Genomic DNA, 27,693 nt, shown 5'->3' with positions numbered 1-27,693 from the left:
GGATATAAAAATCGTGAAAATATAACCGTTAGGAGTATGTTTATCTAACGGTTAAAATTGAGAAATATAAACGGTGTGAATGTATAACGTGAGGAATGAAGAACTCAATTTTCTCCAAAAATAAAATAAGAAATTCGTTATTCCACCTAAAATATTAATTCATCAAAAAATATAATAAAAATCCACCTAAAATAAACTTCCGGTCAGAAAATAAAATAAATTAATTAACCTGATTTTTTTTCCAAATATAATTTTCGCCCGCCTTAAGTCGAATCTACAATTTTATATCGAATTTTATATCAAATCATTATGCCACTATCCTCATCGCTAACCCGAAGTTTTTTCCGTATATTTACTACGGTCTACTGTTTTAAACTAAGTAGATAAAATTAAAAGTTAAAATGAAGTAGTGATGTCAGCTGGGCCTAATCACAATGCTTTCGATCCATTTAAGTGTTTATGAGATTCTTTTCTAAAAGACTGAATTAAAATGGGACCCAGCCCATGTTCCTCAAATGGTGTTATTTGGACAGCGACGTTTTGGTTTGAGTCAGTCATCACGGGCCTTTTATTAATTCAATTTTGGGCCCTTTAACATGAATTGAAGTTACGGACATGATAGTTAAGATGCGATCCTACACACCGGATGAATCAATCGTGCCAATTTCTACCCATTGGAGCGAGATGGTACTGGTATGTCTCGTAGGAACCTCGTGCCGGAGCGTGGAATCGGTGGGAGCGGCGCTACTATCGTTCTTACGTTATTTATATTTTCTGAAAAATTAGTCCCTTGAGAATCATAATAGAATTTGGTCCTTATTTAAATTTGTTTGGTTGTGCCAATGCCGTCCTTTAGGCTTTACAGTTCTTACACTTTAGTCTCTAAAATTCTCTAATATTCTATTTTACCTTTCTTCCTCCATATGTTTACATATATATTATATTACTTTCATATTAAAATACATGATATTTTTTTATATATTTTTATAAAGAAAAAATTATGTATTTTAAAACGAAAGGGGTATATGTTTATACTAAAATAAGAAAAGTAGCAACCTCCGTTCATGTAAGTTTCTACCGTGCTCTGCTCTACCTCCCTAATCCATATATAGGTGGGAACTTGATTTTAATTATACCTTGATTATGGAGCAAATACTTTGATTCGTCTATTTTGTTTTCCTTGTAGTAGTCAAAGGTTGACATATATAAGACGAAATTAAGTACAAAATTAGCTCTACAATTAAGTGGTAGGTAGGTAGTGTGTCGTAGTATTAGCAGTATTTTGATAACTGTCTAGCCAACTTCCTACCTTAAAAAATTGAAATATTATCCCGCAAACTATTGCATTGTGCTCACTTTTTCTAATTTTAGCAACCAACTCCTTCAGGCCACCTTTTATTTTCTTATTATAATAATGTTTCTTGATGTCCCATTACTTAACTAAATCACGGTAAAGTGTAGACTATCATCAACAAAATTTTATCTAATTGGTGAAAATATATATATTTAGTCCAAATACAGATGATGATTGTCTCTTTGAAGTTATGGGTGTTTTTGATATTGACTATTCTTCTCGAAAGAATATTGTTTGATGTCTAGAAATGGATGGATCTCTTTTTGATTTTATGCTGATTTTTTCCATCAAGTTGAATGCATATATAGTAATAACTCACTACGTTAAGGAAATTATAATTATGCATGAATAAAAGGTCGATACGAATATAGACTTTTTATGATTCGTAAATATATATGTCTCGAAAATATTATTTTCGGGACAATTAATTTAATTACGCGATTAGTCATATTTAAGTTTGTTCCGGAATTTCCAATTACGGGAATACTATTCATGAATAGTGTTTTTTGTGTGGTAATTAATTAGTCTCGGGAATTATATTTCCGGGAATAGACTTTAATTTTTTTTAATTAATTGTAATTAACAGTCCCGAAAACCTCATTTCCGAGACATGTTTTTTATGTTTATCTATTAGGGCTAGGATGTATAAAAATGGCGCACCCCTCACTATGTTGGTAGCTATAGCATACAATCCTATTTTTCAGGTCTTTTCGAATATCCTCATAATCGATATTCGTAAAATTAATTTCTCGTTTCAATTTCAATCCACGACACGATAAAAAACTGAACACATAATTTTTTCAATTTACAGAGAGGCTATAGCATTCTATTCTATGAAAACGCGGTTTAAAAACTATTACTTGGGAAAGAGAAAAACTATAATCACAGACTATTAATGAAGGTTAATATTTAATCAATTAATTAATAAAGCAAATGAGACAAAGGGACTCAATTTTGATGCTTTTGATAGGAACCATGAAGTTAGCTAAAGTGTCATTATCACAAAATGCTGATGATTATAGTTGAACACCAGTATATATTTAGAAAATTGAAAAAATCTGGATTAAGTACGTTGTACAACGCAAACCCTAATATTTTAATCATAATATAAAAATAGAGTTAGTTTTATAGTTAAACAAGAATATGTTCAATGTTAATAGAGTAAACAATCGACCCCGAATGAAAAAAACTTCATGATCAATTTCCTACCGTTTTATGTGCTGACAGTTGAAACGAATTTTTTTTATCTAAGATTAAGTTAAGGTTCATCATATATTATTTGTTATGGCTATAATTCTATATGTATTTTATGTGTCATTCCATATTTTCAATTGTTGTGTAAAGTACAACAATTTAAAATATAAAAAGACATATATCTAATTAAACGTACAATTATTTAAAACATAGAAAGATATGTATGGAATTCTCTACGTTTTCCCCAAATTTAAATGTATAAATATATATGAGACACCTACTATTTATTTTAGTATAAACAAAAATAATTAATAATTAAGATGAAATCATTTTAAACCCACCAATCAATAAAAAGAAAAGAAAAAATCAATGTGATGATGTGTAGTTTACTTATTATTGATATAATGGTTGATGTTCATGGACAAGCTATTTGAAGCACATTTAGATGGAATTTCCAAGTGTTTGATTTCGTGGGGTATAAAATCATAATCAGTTAAGAAACCAACTTTGAAATGATTAATAATTAAACTATACTTTTGTGTCAAAATAAAAATAAAAATGTTTCAATGTTTGTATTTGACTACCCATCTGCATGGAAAACTAGTTAATTAATTACAAGGACGAATTGGCAATTGGAAGACAGTTTAACCATACATTTGCTCGTTGATGCCGTGCTTACACGGTAGTGGTGTATTAACGCGCAAGATTATACTTTGATCAATGACTTTATTAATGGAGGTCTCCTATCAATCTCACAGACACAAAACATGATCCTTATTATCAAGTTACTGTAGCTTTAGAACTTTAAGGTTTTAATTAATTTACATGTACTCAATTCCTAATTGACGAATCCATTCGATTACATAATTTAGGAGACATTGAATGATTTCAGGTAACTAATTAAGGGTTGATTTCTTATGGGCATACTTTGTAACACGTTATCACTTACATGTACAAATCACTATTTGGCATGTGAAATTTTCGGTATCCATAAAAAATTTAATTACATTACTATATTTTATAGAAAAGTTATGATATGCATGTGTAAATAATGACGTGTTACACAATGTGCACACAAGAATTTTCTAGAGGAGGTTCGTCTCATTACAAAGAGAGGTCTTAATTAGTCAAGCATAGCCATTTTATCCTAAAAATGTTTAGTGTCCAAAAAATATGAGCACAAAATATTCTCCTAAATCTTCTCTCGTCGATATTAATTACTGAATTAATCATCTCAACCAAGAATTAATTAACTCGATCTTCCATGCGTAAAGAACTATCGAGGTTGTTCATAGACAATGATCGAGTTCAAGCTGAAATGCACATATGGCTTTAGGATAGCGATTAATTATGTCTGAAATATAGGACCGTCTCTTCATACAAAAAACTTGGGTGCGAAAAACCTATGCTTTGGGGAAATTGTTGGAATTCATCCCCATATTTTATTATTTTCTATAAATACATCTACGTGCTTTATTTTTAATAAGGACATCCCTATACTTTAGCTATGGTTCGGGAGTTCAAAAACAGAAAGCGTTTGGAAAAATGCTGAGGTGATTAATGGTTTCTGTTTCTTTTCCAACAATTTCAGATCTTCAAAAAAAGTCACGATCAATTCTTTTTCTGGATAGATTTAGATTTATTATATATATATTTTTTATAAAAGTAAAATTATATTAATTATTGAATTAGGGTGGTCGACTTCGTTAATGAGAACTAACTACCGAACCATCGAATGAAACTTAGAGAGTTTCGACCTCTTAAGTAAAGAGATATCAATTGAACTTACATCTGCATCCGATTTGTTAGAACATCTTGATCCAATATTTGAACCCTATCGCTTCGCCTTGGAAATTAAGAATCAGTACTCTTGATTATTTGTAGATTGATCTCTAATGGTGTTTAGCTAATTTTTTAACAGTTTCTTGTTGGACCTCTAAACCAGATTCCTCAAAATATTTGGACCTCCGGTCCTATTGATAAATAAAACATAAAGATGGATTTATGCAGAACAATAAAACATGACGATAGATTCTTATATATTAACTCCCGATATTTTGGTTAAAATGATATTGTGTATTAACTAGATATAATGAGGATTTTTTTTTTTATAAAAGAAAATTCTCAAATTATACATGATGTTTTATTTAATTTGAAGAAATTTACATATTTGTTTTCACAATTATAATCTTAATACACGTAACTACTTTATAATTACATCATGTAATTTTAACTAAAATATTAAATATTATAATTGTACCATGTAATTTTAATTAAAACATCAAATATTGTGAAATGGATGTTATATCCCTCATTTTCTTGAAAAAAATCTTTACTGGATGAGCATTTGAACCATATATATTTAAAATTATACATACCGATATATTCACACAACTCAAACTAGGTTTATAATACACGGCCAACCTTGTCAAAATTTCTTTGTCGATAGTGGAAAATAAAAATAAAATTGACTAGAGTCTAGACAGTAAAATAAAGAAACGTTCAGTTTTATTTATTTTGTATACTCAAATGTAGAAAAGTCATGTTTTTAACAACAACATGTATATATAGGTTTATAAATAGTGTTTGTCGTGTGAATGCAACAAAAGTGACATTCCATCTATAACCCTAACCAAACCCCACTTTCTGTATTCTGTTGATATCTCTCTTTTTTCGTCCTCATTTTCTTCTTCTTCTAGTATATATCTTCTCGAGGTTTTTCTATTTTGGATTTCTATCTCGTGTCAAAGAACGTCTAATCCAAGGTATTCGACGGAAAAATCGATCCTGATCGCGTGATTAAAACTAGCTAGTGATGGAATTAGATTGCAAATCCTCGATTGGCGATGATAAAAAAATTACAAAGAGTAGCAGTAGTTGTCCAAGAGGTCATTGGAGACCTGCTGAGGATGAAAAGTTGAGGTTACTTGTTGAACAATATGGAGCTCAAAACTGGAATTCTATTGCCGAGAAGCTCCGTGGAAGATCAGGTAATTAATCAATTAATTATCAATAATTATCATCAAACCATCATCTCATCATCGTCTCTCTTTTTTCTTTCATGATCAACATCCTACTTATCTTCTTTCAAAGTGATCGAGTTTTTGAATTTAATTAATTAATCAAAGGATAATCTATAGTTTGATAAAATAAATCTTGCTGAATATATTAGCTAGGCGAGTTTTAAGCTAGTAATTAATTTTATGATCAATAATTTTATTTTTGTTAAAAAATTTATCAAACCAAAATTGAAAAGAAGAGCAATCAAGTAATTAATCCGCTAGATCTATTTGACCTTGGTGCCTCATCAAGTTTTTTGAGGCTCTAGTTTCAATATTAGAAATTCTACACGATTTCGGGCGACCCAGCTGCTTCGTTGCTGTGGCACCTCAACGACACATTTTGTGTATTTGGCAACACGCCTAGCTCATATGTCGCTGAGTCGCGTTTTCAGCGTGGTATATAACATGCATGGGCATAAATATGAAGTAACCAATATCTCTCTTTCCGTTTGTGAAGGGGTTAGTCATAACATGTCCGACATGTGAATTTCTGGATACTTATATATATAGTGATACATATAACGTTATATGTGATATTCTAAATTAAGAAAACAATGGAAAAGCTAAATGAAATCCTTCATTAGATTTTTTCCCAAAAAAATTTTTAGGTGTTGTATCTTCATTATCGTCAAGTAATGAATCTTTTTCTTATCAAAAATGGAAAAGCCAAATGTTACTGGCGCTAGCTGGCCACGCATCTTTTAAAGAAACCAGTTAATTTGTGGCAAGATTTCGCATGTTCATGATTTATTTTTACAGGGAAGAGTTGTAGATTAAGGTGGTTTAATCAACTAGACCCAAGAATCAACCGACGACCATTCTCAGAAGAGGAAGAAGAGAGACTACTTGCTGCTCATCGGATTCATGGCAACAAATGGGCACTAATCGCGAGACTGTTTCCCGGTAGAACAGATAACGCTGTAAAGAATCATTGGCATGTGATAATGGCAAGGAAGCAGAGAGAACAATCCAAGCTTTGTGGTACCAATAAGACAAGTAATTTCCAAGACATTAATAAATATTTTCATCCCAAGATTAATTCGTCGTCGTCGGCAATTGGGTTTGATCATTGCAATAGTACTAGATTCTCCGAATTTCAAAATTCCAACAGAAATAGTACTAATTCGTCACTATTATCTTGGAATTTCGGCAATTCAACAACCTCAAGTAATTCATCATCAATGTTGTGGGATTTATTGCGACGTGACGGAAAAAATAATTATTACCCTAGTTCATCATCAAGTACTGGTATTAATCTCATAGGAATGGAGAGCTCAATCAGAAGACCATTTCTAAAGCAGTCACTTCATAGATATAACTATTTGAACTCACATCCATCTTCGTCGTCATCGACAGTGTTGCACGGCAAATTTCAGAATATTCAGAGTTCATTTGGGATTAATCCAAGGAAGGGCGTGGTTCCTAATTATAAATTTGTTGGGTTCAATAGACAAACTGATGACCATGAAGAAAATAAGAAAGAGGCCAAGAGCAGCATAGAAGAGCAAGGGGAGCTACAAGATGAGAGTTCTAGCAAAGGCAAGGATGTTCCTTTTATAGACTTCCTTGGAGTAGGATAATTTCTTGATCATAAAGAACGGATATAATTCATAATAAATTTAGTAATCTTAGTCATATATTAACTAGGTTTTCTAGAATATATTTGTGTGCATGCACGTACTAGTTATAGGTTTGATCAGTTAATTCCTTTTCTTCATAATATAGATTGAACAAATATATAAATTATTTTGATCTTATGTAAATAGGCAGGCATATTTATAAGTCCAATTATCCGATGAGTATTCTTGTCTGTAGGTTGATTATACATATTTGTATTACTTTGTTATAATATACTCTCACCGTCTAATAATACATGATATTTTTAATAGTCTTTCTTATATTACAATTTATAATACGTGATGTTTTACCTATTTTGTACAATATTATTTTCATTCAGTATTCTTTTATATCATATTTTGGTCTCTTATATTACAATTTTAACTCATGATTGTGACCTGATTTATAAAGTGTATTGAATATATTTTTATCTAAAAAATATTTTTTAATATTTTTTGCAAATTAATTAAAACATCATATATCATATTACTTGTAATATTCTTACTCTGATGTGAATCTGAAGAATGGAAGGGAGATTTCCTAATGCCTGGAAATGGGTAGGTCATCGTTTGCCTCTCAACTCTCTCCATAGACTTCCATTTGTGCTGATCGCGCGATCATCTCGTTATCAATTCGCATTCGGAATATATATGGATTTTTTTATAGGTAGCTTGGAGGAGCAGCATAGGGTTAGATTTAAAATATATATATATAGGGTTAGATTTAATATATATATTATATTGATTTTCAATGAGATATATATACATAAATTATACAGAAATTTTTAAGTGCATTGGATGTAACACGTGATCCTTATACATACTATTGAGATATCGATATGTGTACTGTTTATATGTTATACTTTTCATATAAATAATTTATGTATTTTTAATTTATGACATATCAATTATTATATGGCAAATAAATCTGAAAAATATAATACACAAATAGTATACATGTCAAGATTTAAATGGTGTGTAAGGATTATGTGTTATATCCGGTAAAAAGTATAACTAAAGTGTTCCGTGGTGGTTGTAATTAGTGGTGGTTGTAATTAATATCACTAGGTACGTATAGTCAATCTTTCGTTAATTGAAGAGAAAGAAGTTTTTTAAGTTTGAAAAAAGGTAAAACAGATTTATAGACTATCTTGAGGTGGATAAAAACGCTTTAGCAGATCATGTTAACAATATTCTTAATTATCTTATGTCCAAATTAAGTTGTTTTTTTCTTAATTAACTCACTAATTCTGGAGTGAAATATTCTCATTAGTCATTTCCAATACCAAAAAAAATTTAAAATGTTTAACCTATGTACAATATGGCTACTATAAATTTTACGGTAAGGGATGGATGTATAGGTAGTGTAGGGAAGCAACAAGTAGGACTATGTTTTAGAAATATGTATATGGATAAAAAAATATAACATTAAGTGAAAAAAAATATTATATTAAATACATATTTAAAATATATATTATGAATTTATATAGAACTTAGAAGAGCAACGAGGTTATGATTTATTCTACTGTATATATATTTTATAAATTTTATACTAGAAACATTTTATAAAGTGACAAAAATAATAAAATAATAGTATACAAATAATATACATTTTATATTAGAAATATGGACTAGTATTAAAAAAAATTATGAAGAATAGTATAATAATAATAAGTTCATAAAATAAAACTAAAACTAAAAATATAATATACATCATAGGCTATAAAAATTATTTACCACAATTAAATAAAAAATAGTTAGTGATAATTCTGAACAGTACATATTTTTATTTTATAGTAATCAATATATTACATATCGCATAGGCTAGTTTTTCCGGCTAGATTCGTTACTGTATGGATTGACATGACAGAGAAAACACTTATTTTCCGACCAACAGATTTGTCTGCAAATATTTGGTAATTAGAAAAAGAGATTACTACATCACCAGGTCCTTAAACTTTACCTAAAGTTAGAAATTAGCTCCTTAACTACACTTTTATCACATTTAGATCCTTAAACTTTACTTTCATCTAGCACCTATATCCTTGGAGATGAATTTTTTTTTCCTATAATTTTTCTAATACAAAACAAATGACATCTCATCGATTAACGCCCAGTCAAGTGCCAGATAAGCACAACTAACATGACTTGACATCAAGGATAATCCAGATGCTAATTAGTAACTACGGAAGTGAATTTTAAGGATCTAAATGTGAGAAAGTGTAGTTGATCAAGGAGCTTATTTGTAACCTAGGTAAAGTTTAATGACATGATGTGTAGGAGAAATAATTAATTTATTATTATAGAACAAGTTTTTTTTGTTGACAGTAAAATCATTTTTTTTATTACAGTAAAATCATATTTTAAGTCAACAGATAATATCTTAGGTTACAAATTCAGTAGTAGTAAAATAATGATATAAAAATATATAATAACCAAAATGATTATGACCAAAAAATGATTACAAAATAAAAATAAGAATGATTATGACCAAAAACATGATTACAATATCCGTTTTTTTCTTCAAATAATCAGATTTGAAATATTTACCATTTATCATCTATACATATATTTTTTTAAGCTCATCTATACATATCTTAGTACGTATAAATTTCTCATCATATTATCAACTATAAAAGTATATATAAAATGTTTAGAAGTTATGGTTGTATAAAATTCTCATAAACAATTGTACAATATGTATATTTATTTTAATTTTTTATTTTAATTTGTTTTAATTGTGTGTACAGATATGTATGTTTTAATCACTATGGTATAATTTTTTTATTTTTTTTTTATTATTTTTTTTTTTTTTGTATAGCGATAAAATATAAAAATAGTTTAAAGGAGATCATAGACCTCCATACAATGGTATAAAATGTATGACCAAATGCAATGATTTTTTTTGGATAAATTCAGATTATCATCGTAATATCTTTAATGAGGATAATCTCTACAGCGTCAAAGATACATGTTTATTCTGCATCAATATATGGAAATCAAATTGACCAATTAAGATATTACAAACATTAAAATGGATTGACTGATCTTTAAAAAAAAACAGGATTAATCTAGTAAGTTAGAATATATATAAGGAAAGAAAAAAAGTCTCCCATATAAACATATAAATAGTATGTTTCCACTATTCATCAAATTTTTATAAAATTACATTCAAATCATTATTAAAATTATTATTCATATTTTCATATCCTTATGATTTTCTACCTCCATCAAATCTCACCATTAATGTTATTCTGATTTATTTAATTATATAATTTAAAATTATTTATTTATCATTTAAATAAATCATAATTTAAGATTTATTGAATCTAATTATTTAATTATAAAAATTTTATATAATCAGGTCTGTAATATTAATATTAAGTTATACTAAAATTTTTATAGATTTGATCGAATAAAAAGGATTTTATTAAGTTCGGAAGATAAAAAATATCCATTTTAGGGTTTCAATTTAGGATTGGGAGTCAAATTAGGCCGAGTAAACAGTATTTCGGACTGGGCTTCATGAATAGTGATATTGGGAAACGCAAGCACATGGCCGCCTCTCTCGGCCCATCCGAAACTGTTGGTAGGACTGTAAATATTTCGAGGGCTAGAGAGTAAAATAGTCATTTAAGAATTCAGACCGGTTCAACTCAACTATAAAACTGACTGAACCGAATCGGTTCATTCACAATTTCCTTTCTTCTCCGTATAACTCTATCTCTCGACTCTCTTCTCTATAACTTGTCGCCGTGTCGAATCCGGCCCAGAATCTGGCAATTTTGATTGGGTTTGATGGCGGACGAGTCGAGGACTACTAATCTAAGATTTGATTTCCCTGATTCTCTCTTTAACGACTTTAATTCGAGTTTTAGATTTTCGATCATTTGAACAAAAATTTGGGGCTTTTGCCCGATTCTTTAATATGTTGTTCTACAATGAATTCTAACCTTAATGACATGGTTTTTTTTTTTAATTCGATTTGTAATTTGCTTGAAAATTTACCTCAAATCTTCGGTTTGCTTTGTCGAGGTTCGATTTGACTTAGAGGAGGTTAGAGACGACGAGAGAAAGCTTTTTCACTCTTGGCACAGGCTGTAAATCGGTTGGATTGGGCTGAGTTAACTCGACCAGTCACTGAGTTGACTCGGTCGAGCTAACTTAGTGAGTTGACTCGGTTTGAACACAGAACATATAAGTTTCTTTTTCTCTAATCCCTAAACCCTAAGATTCTTAATATATATTTACCATTTACTTCATGAAATTGCTGCGTGACATTTACGGACAAATTAAAAGATGAGCGTTTGGAGTAGTTCATGTATCAGTTATGTTGTGGTTATGCTTATAATCAACTAATGCATTTTCTATAGCTTCAGTTGATGATGGAATTGGTTTATTTAATCAGGAAAAAAATGATGATGCCAGCATGTTGAAGATTCTAAAACAAAGAGAAACAATATTTAGGCTGCATAATCTGAAGCAAGTTCGTTATGGAGCATAAGGTCGGATGTATAATATGTACTTTGTGCTTCTGTTGTATTTTACTGCAATCAGTTCAATTGACTATTAGGTGGACATTACAGTTGCAACTTATAAATAAGTTTTCTTTACTCTTAATTTTTATTTTGCTTCCTCTTTGACAGTTGATATAAAGGGTTAACATGCTTTAGCAGGATTGCTCATTGTCTTACCGCATCAGAGTTCAGGTTGGATATCTCTTATTTTCAAAATATCTATGGCAATTCTAGAGATTGTCATTCGATTTTTTTATTACAGTTTTTTGTATTTTGAAAATTATGAGAGCAAGAGGAAAAAGAAAAGAAGATGAAGAAGTTTCATACGAAAAAGAACTCAATGAAAGTGAGTCTCTGCATTTATTGAATCATTATACATATCCTTGTGATGTGTTACATTTTTATTTTTTAAAATATTATTTAGAAAATGCATATTTATTTTTTGTTTGCAGGTTGATGGAAGTGGGAATTAAACATAAGTTGTCCTGTAAATTTTAGTTCATCACGTAGTCCTTTCCATTTGTCTGCATTCAGATTTCATATTAGCTTTTGAAGATTATTCTGTTTAAAACTTATGAGTCTGCTATTGCGTTTAGTTTGTATTTAAATGATGTCAACTCTATTAAGGTAGTCCTTTAAATTTTCAGGTTAGAACTCGTTGAGTGCATTGCAAATCCGTCATGCACTGCTAATGTTGCTTGCATGCAGACATGCAAATAATCAACCTGACGAAACAGAATATCATGTAAGAATTAGTCAATTTCTTCTCTTTACACTAATTGCCATAAATACCTAATTATATATATGTCAATTTTACATATTAAATGTGGTGACCTGTTTGAGAATAATGTTGTTGGCAAATTTAACGAGTGAACAAAGTTTTAACGGACACTTTCTCTGGCTCCTAAAGAGGGTGTGTATAGTGCATCTGTACAAAGTGCCCTTTTTCAAAGGGCAAAATCAGTACTCAACAGTTACTTCCTTACCTTCAAATTACTCCTACGGACATAATCACAACATTATTTTGTTAATATTCTGATATCATTGCCTTCAAATTTTTCGGTTTTTGAACATAGAATCAGTGAAACTCAAAATGTCAAATATCCATTTCTTGTCAGTTAACATATCTAGCAAGGATAACCAGATAGTGAAGATTACGCTCTCATTTTTTGATTGCCAAACGTTGAAAATTATTATTTGTAGTTACAAACTGAGCAATGGTAATGTTATCCGACTTTTTCATTTTAATGATGATGTGTGTCTACCAACTGACGAGCCACATGGGTCAATTGAAGCAAGCTTGAGCTGCTTCCGATCAAAAATGTACTCATAATTTTCGTATTTTATTATTATCATTATATGTTTACATACACAAGCTCGCGACTAAATCACGAACCTTGTCCTAGTAATTATATATAGTAGAAAACAATATAGACCACATTCACTGGTATAAACCTTCATTGTTCTCTTCTTAAACAATAAAACACAAAGAAATAAACAAATATTGATCAGAGCCATAACAATTTTCTATTAATGGAAGAAGTTTCGGTTTTGATCATCGACGCTGGCCTTGCCAGCCTAGCTGTATCAGCTTGTCTTAACCGAGCTTCAATACCAAATATCGTCCTTGAAAAAGATGATTGTTGTGCCTCCCTTTGGAGGAAAAGAGCATATGATCGTCTCAAATTACACCTTGCTAAGCAATTCTATGAGCTTCCCTACATGTCACTTCCAGCTGATGCACCAACTTTTATCTCAAGAAGTGGTTTCATCACCTACTTGGACAACTACGTTTCGAAATTCATCATCCGACCACTCTTCAATAGGACAGTGGAGGCTGCAACCTATGATGAAAGTGAGGGGAAATGGTACGTCGAGGCCGAAAACTTGGCCTCTAATGCTGAGGAAACGTATGTAGGGAGGTTCATGGTGATAGCTACTGGTGTCAATAATGAAGGGATAATTCCTGATGTGCCTGGATTGGAGAGTTTTGGTGGCAAATTCTTGCACTCTAGCACGGGTGACAACTATGGAGGAAAAGAAGTCTTAGTCGTGGGATGCGGTAATTCAGGCATGGATATAGCTTTTGATGTATACAAATCTGGCGCTAAGACTTCCCTTGTCGCTCGTAGTTCGGTAAAGTACTATCTATTAGATCAATTAATTCATTCATAAATTAATTAATTGCCTTCATTACTGATCAATAGTTTAAGATAAGCTTAGGTTTGTTTATTATGATTTGATGTTTTTTAAATTGTTTTCATATTATTATTAAGTTTTGTCCAATACATCTATTTCCTGATTAGTTTCTTACGAATTGCAATATTTCATATGAAAAAATATTTTGAGAGATTATTGTAATTTCATACTCGTATACGTGCCAAACCTAATGCCTAGCTAATCGGTAATTAATGTTTTATTTTTCTAATGAAAATTTTTTGTATACAGACACACATAGTGACCAAGCATCTGGTGTACTTAGGAATGGTTTTGTTGAGGTACTTCCCGGTAAAGTTAGTAGACACAATCGTTGTGTTTCTCAGCATGCTTTGGTATGGAAACACTTCGAAATTTGGCATTCCAAGGCCAGATTTGGGCCCTTTTTCATTCAAGAAGGTAACCGGAAGGACACCCACCATTGATGTTGGAGCTCTCTATCGAATCAAGATGGAGAAATCAAGGTCTTTCCGGCCATTAGGAAAATCGTCGGAAACAATGTGATGTTTGAGAATGATGAGATTAAGCATTTTGATGCAATTATCTTTGCTACAGGTTACAGGAGCACCGTTACTCAATGGCTCAAGGTATGTAACAAATATTATAATAAATGAAGCTCATTAATTATTAGTAATATATATGTTTAATTAATGCTTAATAAATATATATATTCCTAATTGATGGACTTTTTTTTTAGTGATTGTAGACTGGAGATTTTGATGAAAATGGAATGCCAGGAAATACTTTCTCCAATCACCGGAAGTTAGGGCAAAATGGACTTTACTGTGCTGAATTTTCCAACATGGGTTTGTTTGGGATCTCAAGTGATGCGAAGAAAATTTCCGATGACATTAATTTAGCTCTTAATCCTTGAAGGAGAAGTACAGTTCGTAACTTGCTATAGATCGTCTTTCTTTAAATTATTTTGTTTCAACAAGTGTCTGTCTGTCCATCTCAGGATTTTCGTTTTGTTTTGTTTTCCTATGTTTTTAGGAATGTTTTGTTGTCCATCTCAGGATGCTTTAATTGTTTCTTGAACTTCCTATGTTCTTAGAAATGTTTTGTTATATATTGTTGTGGGATTTTGAACTTATTACCCAGTTTTTATTATACGACAAGTCAATAGTTCCGTCTATTGGACAGAAAGTTTGTATTTTTAAATATTAATAATTTAAATATATCATATAAAAAGTTATATAATAATTATTTATGTTAAACATTATTAAATTTATACCAAATATTATATAAAAAATAATTATTTTAATTTTATATCAATTATAATTATTTTGATTTTATTTCAAAAATCTACAATTAAAAATTTATTTTGGTTTCAAAAATAACAAACATAGCAAAAAGTGAAAGTTACATATCAATATTATATTTTACAATAAAATTTATAATTACATCTAATCAATTTAATTGTTTTTTTTTGAAAAATAAAATATACTATTTTAATTAAAAATAGAAAAAAAATATAACGGATTTTTATTAGGAATAATAATTAAATAAAAAAAATTAGATTAAATGATATATATTATAATTTGATTAGGAATAAGTTTTTAATAATATGTTCGTTTGAATTGGAAAAAAGAAGACGTGCCTATTTTAATTAGGAATGAAAAAAAGAATAATAAATTTTAATTAGGAAAAATTGTTTAATAAGAAAATTAGAAAAAACTAATGTGTTATAATTTTATTCGGAATAATTTTTTAAATAATAGATATAAAATTGATTAGAAATAAAATTATTTTATTAGAAAAAAATAATTGGTAGAATTTTATTATGAATCATTATATTTTAAAAATTTAAAAATATATATATCAAATTTCTATTCATCAATAAAATGTCATGTATCAAATTTTGATTTGATAATAAAATTTGTAATTGAAATAAATTAAAAAATTCAGAATATTCAATTGTCCAGCGGTCCCGGTCAGTATATGTGCTGCTGGATACTCTTTATATATATATATATATATATAAGTTAGTAGGAAAATGATGCTAAAAAGAAAAAGAAAAAGTTAAGAATCATTAATCCAAGAAAAACTTACAAGCATTTGATATTTTTCTTGGGTTTTTTGGTAGGTTTTTTTTTAGTACATATATGTAATATGTGCTCAAATTATTTGTCTTTCCTGTCGATCATTCAGGCGTGACCAAACAATTGATGCATGAGGAAGATGTATGTGTTCGATTTATGGGAGAGATCAGACTTTAGATGGATAGATCGATTAGGCATATAAAAAAGAGTAAAAAATTATTCGTTTTTTTCTAATATAATGCTAATTAGTAATAATCCCACCATTACGAAAGTATCTGTATTTTGGACTGCTAGACATTTTATAAATCATAAAGGAGACGCGTTCATGCCATGTTTCAAATCAGCTATTAGCATGATACGTCGAAATTCATGAACGTTAACGCAAAGACTAAAGTCAGATGCGTTAGGAAAATTCTGAATTCAAGTTCAAATGGTCGGGTAAGTTTCTATAAAGTTTGAGGGGTTGAAAGAAAATTCTACTCAGAGATAATTACTTATACCGTGACACCTTAAACTATCATGGAACTAACGTTTGGGTCCATCCCTTAAAACGCCGCAGCTATCATCAACGAATACTGATCAAGTCAGACCAATGCAACTCTACTGGCAGCTCCTCCATTCACCCCATACTCCCATCGTCTCAATCGCGGAATCGCCGCCTCCTTCCTCCACCACATCGCCACCACCGGCCGTGGCTTCACCACCACAACCAAATGAAATTTCAACTTCTCCATCTACTCGTTACAATTCTAGTCCATTTATTTTAGCAGTGGATCTTTTGAGATTTGTTATTTCTGCGGGAGCTCAAAATAACGGCCGGACCCTGATAGTTTTTAACTTTTAAGTGGCCAAAATGTGATGTTAGTTAACTTACGGATCCAAATGTTAGTTTGGTGATAGTTAAGGGTCAAGGTATAATTACCCATAAATTAAATATTTAGTGTTCGTAGAAGAAACCGTATGATCCGTTACAACTTCCTAATCATATAGTATATACTATTCCTTGCTTCGCAAACACACTGGAGAGTTCTTCTTTCCAGCATTCTCCAGACAAACCCAAAAACCAAAGTGATAAAAAGCTAAACATCCAAAAATTCTTTTTTTTGATATTGTTTTCTTTCTCTATAAGATAATTGATCACCTGGGTTCTGCGTTTTGGCCATCATCAACAATGAAACGACAACAGGAAGAGTTTGATTACTGGTTCAAGTTGCTATTAATCGGAGATTCTGGCGTGGGAAAGAGTAGTTTGTTATTGAGTTATACTTCAGATAATAACAACTTTGAACAGCTTTCACCTACAATTGGTAATTTGGTACTATTTCCTTAATTAAGTCGAATATTTCACTTTTCTGTAATAAAGTTTTGATTTTTACATGAAAATTAAGCTTGAAATTCTGGATTGAATTTTGGGTTTTGCTTGTTTGATTCGTAGGTGTGGATTTTAAAATAAAATATATGACTCTTGGTGAGAAAAAATTGAAGCTTGTAATTTGGGATACAGGTAAATAAATAATTCCCATTTCTATTAATCAGATGAAATTGAAATGTGGTTTTGTGATTGCAACATTTTTATTCTTTTGATGCAGCTGGACAAGAAAGATTTAGAACATTGACAAGTTCATATTACAGAGGAGCTCAAGGAATAATCATGGGTACCTAACTTGATCTTTTGTTACATCGGTAGAAATCATGTTTCCTTTTTTCTTTAAACTCGAAAAGCTGATATTTAAAAAACTGTACTTTATTTCTTTTAAAAAAAAATGAAAATATTCTTTTTAGATAATTATATTAAATAAAAAAAAAACTTATCGTTAAATCGTGTCAGTTGGCATCTTTATCCGTTTTTACATATCGTTTCGATCATTTTACATAAATCAGAAATAAAGATGTGTCAAATGACATGAAAAATTAACTTTACCATATGATAGTCCACATCATCCGAATCAAAATAATAATCAATATGAACCCAAACTACATATCGAACCGAACCATATCCTTCAATTAGCTCTTCCACCACCCACGGCCAAATCTTCATAATCAAGACAAGATTATTAGCAATCCACCACCCACGACAGAGACGATGAATATATCTCTCTTTCTCTCCCTGACGAACTTGCTTCACTTGTTTAATTCTGGGACATTTTCTTTTCGTTCCAACAGAACGTGTGAAAACATAAATTAGCGAAAGATTAATCTTTCTCTGTTAAACCCAGAACATGAATCATACAAACAGTCACGAACATCGAAAAAACCATTATACACTCTAAAATCCTTGATTTATTTCCCCACAAATAGTAAGTCAAATAATTTAATTCATACAAAAACAAAATTTTGAAATTTCGGAAACATTGTTTTGCCTTTATTTTGAAAAAATAAAAATGAGATGAAGAAAATTCAATCTGTTCTAAAAATGAATAACGATTGAAACCCAAACATGAATTTAAATAATCAACGCATTGAAACGAAATCAAGATCTGAGTTTCCTTTTGTATTATGGAGATTTAAACTTGGGGGAAGTGATGAGGTCTTTGAGAGAAGTGTTTGAGGTTGAGGATTTGAGAGGGAGAAGATCCAAATAGATCTTCAGTGATAGTGCGGCGACGCCGCTTGTAGGAGAAGGGCTCGTCGATTTTGATTTTAGGATGAGGATAGGCCGTTACGGGGTACGACAATTTCCATTATGACCGAGCCGGTTTGATTTGGATCCGATTTTCCATGTCTAATGATCTTGTGGCATTATAAAGTGCCACGTGGTAATTTTCATATCATTTGACACGTGTCGACTTTTGATTTGTTTAAAGTGCTACGTAAAACGTAACATGGTCTAACGGACAAAGGTGTAAACTGGCACTATTTAACGGTAGAGGGGTATTTTTATTTAATGTAATCATTTAAGAGGGGTATTTTCCTTCAATTGAAAACAAGAGGGATATTTTCTTTGTCATTTTCAAAGAGGAAGGGTATAAAGTACAGTTTTTCCTAGGGATGACAATAGAGTGGATTCGGGGCAGATGATACTATCTCCACCTCCGTATCCATTTAGAATAATCACTCTCCGTCTCTGTCTCCGTCTCCATATCTGTGATGGATATAAAAAATTATATCCATCTCCGTATCCATGTCGGGTACCGATATCCATGGATATTAATGGATTTTTCCGAAAATTTAAAACTAAATAAAAATAAATAAAACCAATCGAAAACTATTTTATTTATTAAACAACGATAGCTATATTATTTGATAGTTACACTAAACATTTGTAAAATAAAATTGATGTAACTTAACAAATTATAGAAAATCGATATAACTATTTTTTATTGGACTGAAAAAATAGTATTTATATCTATTTTATGCAAACGGATATCCGTGGATATATCGGCGGATAAAATTTTGTATCCGTCTCCGCCTCCATTTAAAAAGTGGATAAATTTTTCTATCCGTCTCTATATCTGTGGGGATTTTTTATCCTCCAAATCCACTTCATGATAGATAAAATTTAACGGATCTCCACGAACTCGAATAGAATAGCTATCCCCAATTTTCCTCAAATATTTAGACGTTTTATAATTAACTTGCTTTTCTCTTGATAACTTGTTGTACCAACTTTATAGTCAAAGATGATAAATGTTGTTAAATAGCCCTCTTACTTACAGTCTGTTCGATTTTTAGCATGATCAAATATCTGGCTTTATTTATATGCATTTTTATAATTACTTTTTATATGTGGTTTTTTGTGTGAATTGATGGTACATTCGACTAATTTAGTCCAATATATCATCACTTTATACAAAGAAAAACATGTAAAGTATCTATAGAAGCACACCTAAATTTTTCCGCAAATATCTTCTCATGTTGAGGTAATTGGTTTTTTTGGTATGTGAAGTATACGACGTTACAAGGCGAGAAACTTTTACAAATCTGTCTGATATATGGGCAAAAGAAATTGACCTATATTCTACAAATCAGGACTGTATTAAGATGCTCATTGGCAACAAAGTCGATAAAGGTATAAAAACTCATTCCATTCAATAAATCCACGTGCTTAGTAATTCGTGGGGGAAGAATCATTCTTAAAATTCCACTAGTTGATGGCTGTTAGGTTTCTGTATTCTAGGAAAGTCAAAGGGTTGTCACGAAAAGGAAGGATCTGACTTTGCTAGAGAATGTGGATGCATTTTTCTGGAATGTAGTGCTAAAACACGACAAAATGTTGAGCAATGCTTCGAAGAGCTTGTCGCTAAGGTACTTGAAATGTTCATAAATATATAACTTTTATCCATATTTCCATTCTCAGATGATCATTATTGACCAGGCTTATGGATTTTAGAACATTTTAGTATCCACATTAGCTTGAGCTGAGTTTGTTTGATTTTTCAGATAATGGAGAGACCAAGTCTGTTGGCTGAGGACTCATCTGGTGTGAAAAAGAACATCTTCAAACAGAATCCCCCAGCTGAGGAGGATCTATATTGTAGTGTTTGTTGTTCATGGTGATTGTATTAATTTGAACTATATATGACTACCACTCTACCAATACTTAATTTGTATTATTATTTTCCATAATATGATCCCGTTCCGAGTTGTAGGCTTGTTAATATCGTTCTGAGTTGTAGTCTTGCTCAAAAATTTCCTAGTTGTATTGTTGTTGAGGAGCTTTTCGAGTTGTAGTTTTGTCAACGTCCATTTTTACAAATTGGACATCAGCGTGATGAGCTAAAAGGCCTTAATCGTGATGGGCTAAAAGGCCTTAGATGTGCTCGTCTCTCACTAGTTAAGAAAGCATACCAAAAAGAATGTAGGGTGGAAGCCCTTAAACTTATAGCATACTAGTAATTACATCCCTGGACTTTATTATTATCTACTTTACTCCTCCAAATTGAAAATTAAATTTTATAACAGTTGTAAAAAATTCTCCACACATATTTAAAAATCTAATAATCACCAGTCAATTTATAATTAGTCGGTACTTGGGTTGTACTGATGATTATAAAGAGGGTTTATATAAAATATTTTAACCAGTTAAAAAGGGATTAAAAAAAAAGAGGTTATGATAATTAGAGCCACTTGGATGACAGTTAAAATAGTGTAATACTAATATTTTGCTCCCGCGAAAAAGCAAAGGCTTTTTTTTTTTTTTTATTCATTCAGATCAGATGCATGTAATTACTACTACACTATACTACTTTATTCAATTTGCAGAAAAGGCAATGGAGTCTCGTGGGGATCACCATTATAATAAAAATACATCCATACAATACACCCATCAGCTTTTTCTGTCCCATTGTCAGCTCATTCGTGCTCCTTTTCCATCATTCTCTCTGAGCTAGTCTAGTTTCTGAGCTTCAACTTTTTTCATTCTCAGCTTTTGGCTGATCTTAATCCAAAAACAATGGTAATGGAGACAGAGTACTATGATGTTCTTGGCGTTAGTCCATCGGCGACTGAGGAAGAGATTCGTAAAGCTTACTATCTCAAGGTTAATTATATTACTCTTAAGACTGTTCTGATAAGATTTAATGATATATGAATCGAAGTGAGACGAGACGAGACAATAAAAAAAAGAACGGGGACTTAATTTTCCTGTTCGATCGAGCTTTAATTAGACTATATTTCTCTGTTACAGGCAAGGCAAGTTCATCCTGACAAGAATCCTAATGATCCTGAAGCTGCTGCAAGATTTCAGGCTTGTTCTATGCTTCTTCTTCTTGAGTTAATTAATTCAATAATCTGAAATTTTGTTCAAAGAAAACTCAATTTTTCGATACAATAGGTATTAGGTGAGGCTTATCAGATCTTGAGTGATCAAGTGCAAAGAGAGTCATATGATAGAAATGGGAAGAATTGTATATCCAAGTAAGATTGTTTCATGTGCTTGATAGTATCAGGACTATTTATATATGTTCTTATTATCATAATCCCATATTTCAGGGAAACCATGCTTGATCCAATGGCTGTGTTTGCTCTTCTATTTGGAAGTGAGCAATTCGAAGACTACATAGGGCATGTCGCCGTTGCATCCATGGCTTCTTCAGAACTTGCCTCAGAAAATGACAATCCAGAAAAACTCAATCAGAGATTGAGGGCAAGCTTGCTTCCTCTTTCTTTATATTTTTGTAAAACAACTTTCCTTTTTTAATAATGGAGGGAAAAAAGTATTATTAAGATAAACCGTGACCGAGTTGAATAGTGTCAGTTACTGATAATCCCCACATATAACTCTTACGCTCCATACTAGGTAAAACCGTTGGCACCATTTTGAATGATCGCTCATGTAATATGGCCGCATTTTGAATTCAGGCTGTTCAGAAAGAAAGAGAAGAAAAGCTTGCCAGATTGCTGAGAAGTTTCCTCAACCAGTATGCTCGTGGTGACAAAAGGGGATTCGTCCAACGTGCAGAGTCGGAAGCTACTCGGCTATCTGATGCTGGTAAAATTCCAAAATGACCAATCATTAGTTTCCAATTTACAAACAATGATGATAAATTCTGGCTTGTTTGGAAATTGCAGCTTTCGGCATCGATATATTGCATACCATTGGCTACATCTATTCGAGGCAAGCAGCACTAGAGCTCGGAAAGAAAGCAATGTATCTTGGAGTCCCCTTTCTGGCAGAATGGGTTAGGAATAAGGGACACTTCTGGAAATCACAGATCACTGCAGCAAAAGGTTTTTGCTTTTCAATCTTCCTCTGGATACGTATGCGTTTTTGTGTACACGTATGCGTTCAACAAAGCAATTAACTGCGTCCCTGAATTAATCTTGCCGTGTGGCGCCATTCAACGTTGTTTGAATTCAGGAGCCTTTCAGTTGCTACAACTCCAGGAAGACATCAGCAGGAAATCTAAAATGGATGTCAGTACTACTGGCCCTGAAAATGAAATTGAATCTCACATACAATCAAACAAAGACACATTGATGAGATCTCTATGGAAATTGAATGTAGTAGATATTGAAGTTACACTTATGCATGTGTGCCAAATGGTGAGTATATCTGTATATGTATATATGTTCCATTCTTTCTTTCTAGACGATATTGGTAATAATGTTTTTCAACTCGAGTGTTACTGATTTATGTGTCTAAATTAATTCAAATGTAGGTGCTAAGAGAGCATAATGTGAGAAAAGATGAGCTTAAAGCTCGTGCTACGGCGTTGAAGATCCTAGGAAGGATCTTTCAGGTATGTTTTACATCAGAATATACATCCAGTCTCTCTTCCATTGTAATTCTCCCCAGTAGTTATCTTGTGGATGACCTTTCCGATAATACCAACAGTTTTATCTGGTATGATAATCTGATTTTATATACTCTGACCTGCCAGGAGAAAAGACCGAGAAATGGCACAGCATCCAAAAACAAGAATTCCATCGAGAATGAAGATGACGAGGACAGCTCTTCTGAAAGCAGTTCTGATGATGAATCGACGAGAGGTCTAACATACCGGACTCCACTGCTCACTCAGGTACATTTACATATTATACATGGTCAAAATCTTTAAAGCTATTTCCAGGATTGAAATCCTGACAGACTGACAGATTCCTAATTCCTGTGTTGTTGATTCAAATCATTGTCCTTAATTCGACAGGGAATTGGTAGACTCTTCCGATGCCTGTGCAATCCGGCATTTGATGTGGACGATGATGAGATTGTATACAGAAACAAATGATGCATCATGCATACATGCATATACTCTTATAAATACAATTAATCATTCTTGTTAAGATTTTTGTTTTGATTACCTTAAAGAAAATGGCAGAAGCCATCATTTTTATTCATTTGTGTTTGAGATTATGTACACACCATCAGTGATATAACACTATTTTTTACGCTTGGTATATACTATCGAAGCTGTCAAAATACAATTAGAAAAACATCTGGTAAACGGTAAATTCATCTTTCACTTGTGAGTTTTTAACATTCGTACACGTAAACATATTTAACTGATCAATCTAGTTGATGTTAACGGCAGAGTTTATTTCGATGACGGAAGAAAACGTTGAGGTCAATTGAAAATGAGATGACCGGAAAAAGATGAGTTCTATTGAAAGAAATACCGAGTTGTAAGCTGGTTCAGTATTTGTAATCTTACCGAGTTGTAGGCTTATTCAGTTATCTTGATACAGTAAAACCTCGATAAATGAATGTTCGATAAATGAATAATCTCGACAAATGAATAATTTTTCCCGATCCCGACTTGGGCTAAGAGGCTAAATGAATAATTTCGCTAAATGCATTATTGAATAATTTTCTTGAAATCCTTAAAGACCCTAGGTAAATATAAATGAATAATCATCACATTTTAAAAAAATACATATATATATAAATATATAGAGATTTTTTTTTCAAGCAACAATGTTCATACAATAAGTCATTATTTTACAAAAAATGAGTCTATAGTTTTTTGCTTTTTTTTCCCACCAAAATTCATCTCATTCTTTATTTTTCCTAGCGCCAGCAAAACTTGAGGATTATTTTGCTCGTGTTGTAGAAAGTAGTTCCGTAAGGTAATTACTGCTTGATACGCTTCTTTTGATGACACATTTTGTGTGACGCTACTATCATCTGGTTCTGGATCATTCTCATCATTTAGTATAGAGTTTGTAGTGTGGGTTAGATACATTTTTTAAGACTCTTGATATTCCATAAAATACATATATTATTTTATTAATACAATGTATCCACTGTATGGGAAAATGGGACGTGTGGGAAGCCTAATGCATTGAAAGATACGTACACCTTCATTGTACCTTCATATGGGAACATGGGAAAATGAATCGGACATGGAAAGCCTAATGCATTGTACTGTACATGGAAAAATGAATAAAAAAACTAATGCATAATAAAAAAAATCTTTAAATGAATAAAAATTCATTTATCGATAAATGAATAATATATTCATTTATCGATAAATAAATAATCTCGCTAAACGAATATTTTTTTCTGGTCCCAAGAGTATTCATTTATCGAGATTTTACTGTATTGAGTTGTTGGCGTATACAAAGATAACCGAGTTGTAAGCTTGTTAAAATCGAACGGACTTGTAGGCTTATTGAAATCTGACCGAGTTGTATTGTTGTTAAAATCAAACCGACTTGTAGGCTTATTCAAATCTGACCGAGTTGTATTGTTGTTAAAATCAAACCGACTTGTAGGCTTATTCAAATCTGACCGAGCTGAAGGTTCCAAGTGATAGCCTTGTTAAAATAAAACCGACTGTAAGCTTATTTAAGTCTGACAGAGTTGTTTCTTTGTTAAAATCATACCGACTTGTAAACTTATTCAAAGCTTACTGAGTTGTAGGTTCCGAGTTGTAGCCTTGTTAAAATCATACCAACTTATAGGCTTATTCAAAGATGACCGAGTTATAGCCTTGTTAAAAATAAAACCGACTTGTAGGCTTATTCAAGTCTGACAGATTTGTATCCTTACTAAAATAATACAGACTTTAGGATCATTCAAAGCTGACTGAGTTGTAGGTTCGAGTTGTCGCCTTGTTAAAATCATACCTTATAGGCTTATTCAAAAATGACTGAGTTGTAGCCTTGTTAAAATGATACCGACTTGTAGGCTTCTTCAGTGCTGACTGAGTAGTAGGTTCCGAGTTGTAGCCTTCTTAAAATCATACCGACTTGTAGGCTTATTCAGAGGTGACCAATTGTAGGTTCCGAGTTGTAAGCTTGCTAAAATCATACGACTTGCAGGCTTATTCAAAGTTGACCGAGTTGTAACTTCTGAATTGTAGCCTAGTGCAAACCTTAAATCACTTCGGACTTGTACTTCTGTTTCAAATCGTAGGCTGGTTAACACTTAACATCCTGGGAGTTGTAGGCTTGTAATTGAAAACTATTATGTTTAAATTTGGGCATCCCTAGACTTTCCATAAGCTATCGACTGGCTCCCGTAACTATACTGACATCCACCTTTACCCCCCTTAAACTTTACTGCCGTCGGCAATTCCTCCACAGTCTCACCACTCTCTCCCTTGCAACCAACCACCAACAAACCAAACATTTCTTTTCATGATTCTTATGAAAGATGAAATTTTAGCAAACCTGGTGTTGATGAAAAATAAAACCGAAATAACTCGATAAGACCGAGGACACGAGGAACCTTAACAAAAGGATCTGGCGAGCCATAAAAAGTCAGTGCATAATAATTCACATAAATCAAAGAACAAAAGTCGTACTGAAGAGTGAGTAGTGTCCGCCATAAGTTACAATAACAAGAGCTGCCCAATGTCTGCTCTAAGATTATAAACATTACAAAAGAGCATACTTGCTGCTTTCCCATTCCTCGAATTTAATTCAATGGGCATGATTGGGAATATTATTGGCTGTACGACGTCCTGCAACGGCACAAGCACAATGCACCGAGGTCAGATTTAGACAGCCACTCATGACAAGGGAATGCCTCCCAGAACACGTGTGGAGTGCCGGAAACGTGTCGCATAATGCCTGGACAGCTGGCGGAGTTAGAGCTGTGCATTGGCTTATATTCAATCTCCTAAGCCCTTCTTCTTCTTTCATTGATTGCCACATCCAGTCTTTTTCCTTTACCCGACTGTGTGCCAGAGAATACATTGCCCTATCCGTTATATTCTGGCAGTAGTACAGCCCCAACGATGTTAGATGCACACACCTGTCTGCTAAAGCAATTATGCTATCATCTGTCCCAAAGAAAAAAAAAAAAAAATTTCTCATTATTAGAACGGTCCGAAGCCAAAATGAGATATAGTCTTCGGTTAAAAAACACATATTTTTTTTCTCTGGACACAAAACGAACACACTTTAGTAAAGAGAATACCTGTTATAAGAATACACCCACACAAATCAAGAGATATGAGATCAGGGCATCCATATGCTAAACACATTACTCCCAGATCACCAACATTCTCACACCAACCAAGATTCAGAGCCTGCAGCTGATTGCAGTTTCTTCCAATTGCCTGCCTCATAATGATAGAAACATGTCAAAAACTCTACTTTCCTGATGAAAGCAAAAATGAATAGACAGTTAAATAAAGAAGGGAGTCATGCCTGCAATGCTCTGTCAGTTGCAGCCTTGACACAACCACAAAGGTTCAAAACTCTTAGTTTCGTACAGTATCCGGTAAGGTACTCGACACCAGCATCAGTGAATGATGTACACCCACTGATGTTGAGTTTAGTGAGTTCAGGGCATCCATGAGCTAGAGCGTACAAGGAACGGTCACTAAGCTTGAAACTTTTGCTCAGGTCTAGCTCCACCAGATCATGACACGAATTCGCTATTGTCTCAACAGCATTATCCTCAAGCTGAGCCTTGTCCTGACGCAAAATCAGACTTTGCAGCTTTGTGAATTTGGGAGCTAGAGACAGAACCAACTCGTTCATGTTGTTCTTACACCTGGAAAGAAGAGAGGAAATCAATTAGCAATTGAAAAAACAAAGTTCATAGCAATAGGTGACAAAAATTCATCTCAAGGCTAGAGATACACGATACAAATTAGGCACCAGATTACCTAATTGGAGACATCCGTATTCCATTCAGTTATACTATAATACTTATAATAGCAAAAAAACAAGTAGAAATTTAAAGAAGGGGAATGAATGTGAAGATACCAAGAGAGACATAGACGAGTGAGACCCAAACAAATAGCTTCCTTCCAGCCATGACAAACAGCAGAAGCCACAATGACCGTCCGATCATCA

The 27,693-nt window shown here is 32.2% G+C and overlaps 4 protein-coding genes across 4 annotated transcripts; all 4 read left to right on the top strand.

Annotated features, from left to right (window-relative positions):
- The first annotated feature begins 5,363 nt into the window (after positions 1 to 5,363).
- On the top strand, positions 5,364 to 12,216 carry LOC139882387 (uncharacterized). The gene is made up of 5 exons (XM_071866717.1): positions 5,364 to 5,538; positions 6,370 to 7,149; positions 11,600 to 11,712; positions 12,033 to 12,089; positions 12,196 to 12,216. Exons 1-5 carry the CDS (start codon positions 5,364 to 5,366, stop codon positions 12,214 to 12,216), a joined length of 1,146 nt encoding a protein of 381 aa, XP_071722818.1.
- A 1,060-nt stretch (positions 12,217 to 13,276) lies between these two features.
- On the top strand, positions 13,277 to 14,834 carry LOC139882386 (probable indole-3-pyruvate monooxygenase YUCCA11). Its single transcript, XM_071866716.1, is given in 4 exon segments — positions 13,277 to 13,879; positions 14,192 to 14,408; positions 14,411 to 14,547; positions 14,667 to 14,834. Coding segments are annotated over 4 exon segments (1,125 nt in total).
- A 1,760-nt stretch (positions 14,835 to 16,594) lies between these two features.
- LOC139882382 (ras-related protein RABC1-like) lies at positions 16,595 to 27,422 on the top strand. The gene is made up of 8 exons (XM_071866711.1): positions 16,595 to 16,831; positions 17,132 to 17,309; positions 17,438 to 17,506; positions 17,592 to 17,657; positions 19,889 to 20,011; positions 20,120 to 20,247; positions 20,383 to 20,449; positions 27,346 to 27,422. Exons 1-8 carry the CDS (start codon positions 16,595 to 16,597, stop codon positions 27,420 to 27,422), a joined length of 945 nt encoding a protein of 314 aa, XP_071722812.1.
- LOC139882392 (chaperone protein dnaJ 10-like) lies at positions 21,395 to 23,669 on the top strand. The gene is made up of 10 exons (XM_071866722.1): positions 21,395 to 21,481; positions 21,629 to 21,688; positions 21,776 to 21,858; positions 21,934 to 22,087; positions 22,303 to 22,432; positions 22,513 to 22,671; positions 22,802 to 22,986; positions 23,103 to 23,183; positions 23,325 to 23,465; positions 23,589 to 23,669. The coding sequence occupies exons 1-10, from the start codon at positions 21,395 to 21,397 to the stop codon at positions 23,667 to 23,669; spliced, it is 1,161 nt and encodes a 386-aa protein (XP_071722823.1).
- Positions 27,423 to 27,693: the final 271 nt, after the last annotated feature.

This window comes from Rutidosis leptorrhynchoides, unplaced genomic scaffold (genome assembly GCF_046630445.1).
Source record: "Rutidosis leptorrhynchoides isolate AG116_Rl617_1_P2 unplaced genomic scaffold, CSIRO_AGI_Rlap_v1 contig263, whole genome shotgun sequence".
Classification (NCBI taxonomy): Eukaryota; Viridiplantae; Streptophyta; class Magnoliopsida; order Asterales; family Asteraceae; genus Rutidosis; species Rutidosis leptorrhynchoides.
Note: the sequence above shows the minus strand (reverse complement) of the source record. Positions and strands in the feature narration are given on the sequence as shown.

Coding starts and splice junctions, on each gene's coding strand:
- LOC139882392 (XM_071866722.1), top strand. CDS start 21,395: ATGGTAATGGAGACAGAGTACTATGATGTTCTTGGCGTTAGTCCATCG. Junction 22,433..22,512: donor TACTCGGCTATCTGATGCTG/GTAAAATTCCAA, acceptor TGGAAATTGCAG/CTTTCGGCATCGATATATTG. Junction 23,184..23,324: donor TCCTAGGAAGGATCTTTCAG/GTATGTTTTACA, acceptor CTGACCTGCCAG/GAGAAAAGACCGAGAAATGG.
- LOC139882382 (XM_071866711.1), top strand. CDS start 16,595: ATGCAACTCTACTGGCAGCTCCTCCATTCACCCCATACTCCCATCGTC. Junction 17,310..17,437: donor ACAGCTTTCACCTACAATTG/GTAATTTGGTAC, acceptor TTTGATTCGTAG/GTGTGGATTTTAAAATAAAA. Junction 17,658..19,888: donor AGCTCAAGGAATAATCATGG/GTACCTAACTTG, acceptor TGGTATGTGAAG/TATACGACGTTACAAGGCGA.
- LOC139882387 (XM_071866717.1), top strand. CDS start 5,364: ATGGAATTAGATTGCAAATCCTCGATTGGCGATGATAAAAAAATTACA. Junction 7,150..11,599: donor AGATGAGAGTTCTAGCAAAG/GCAAGGATGTTC, acceptor CATTTTCTATAG/CTTCAGTTGATGATGGAATT. Junction 12,090..12,195: donor CGAAAAAGAACTCAATGAAA/GTGAGTCTCTGC, acceptor TTTTGTTTGCAG/GTTGATGGAAGTGGGAATTA.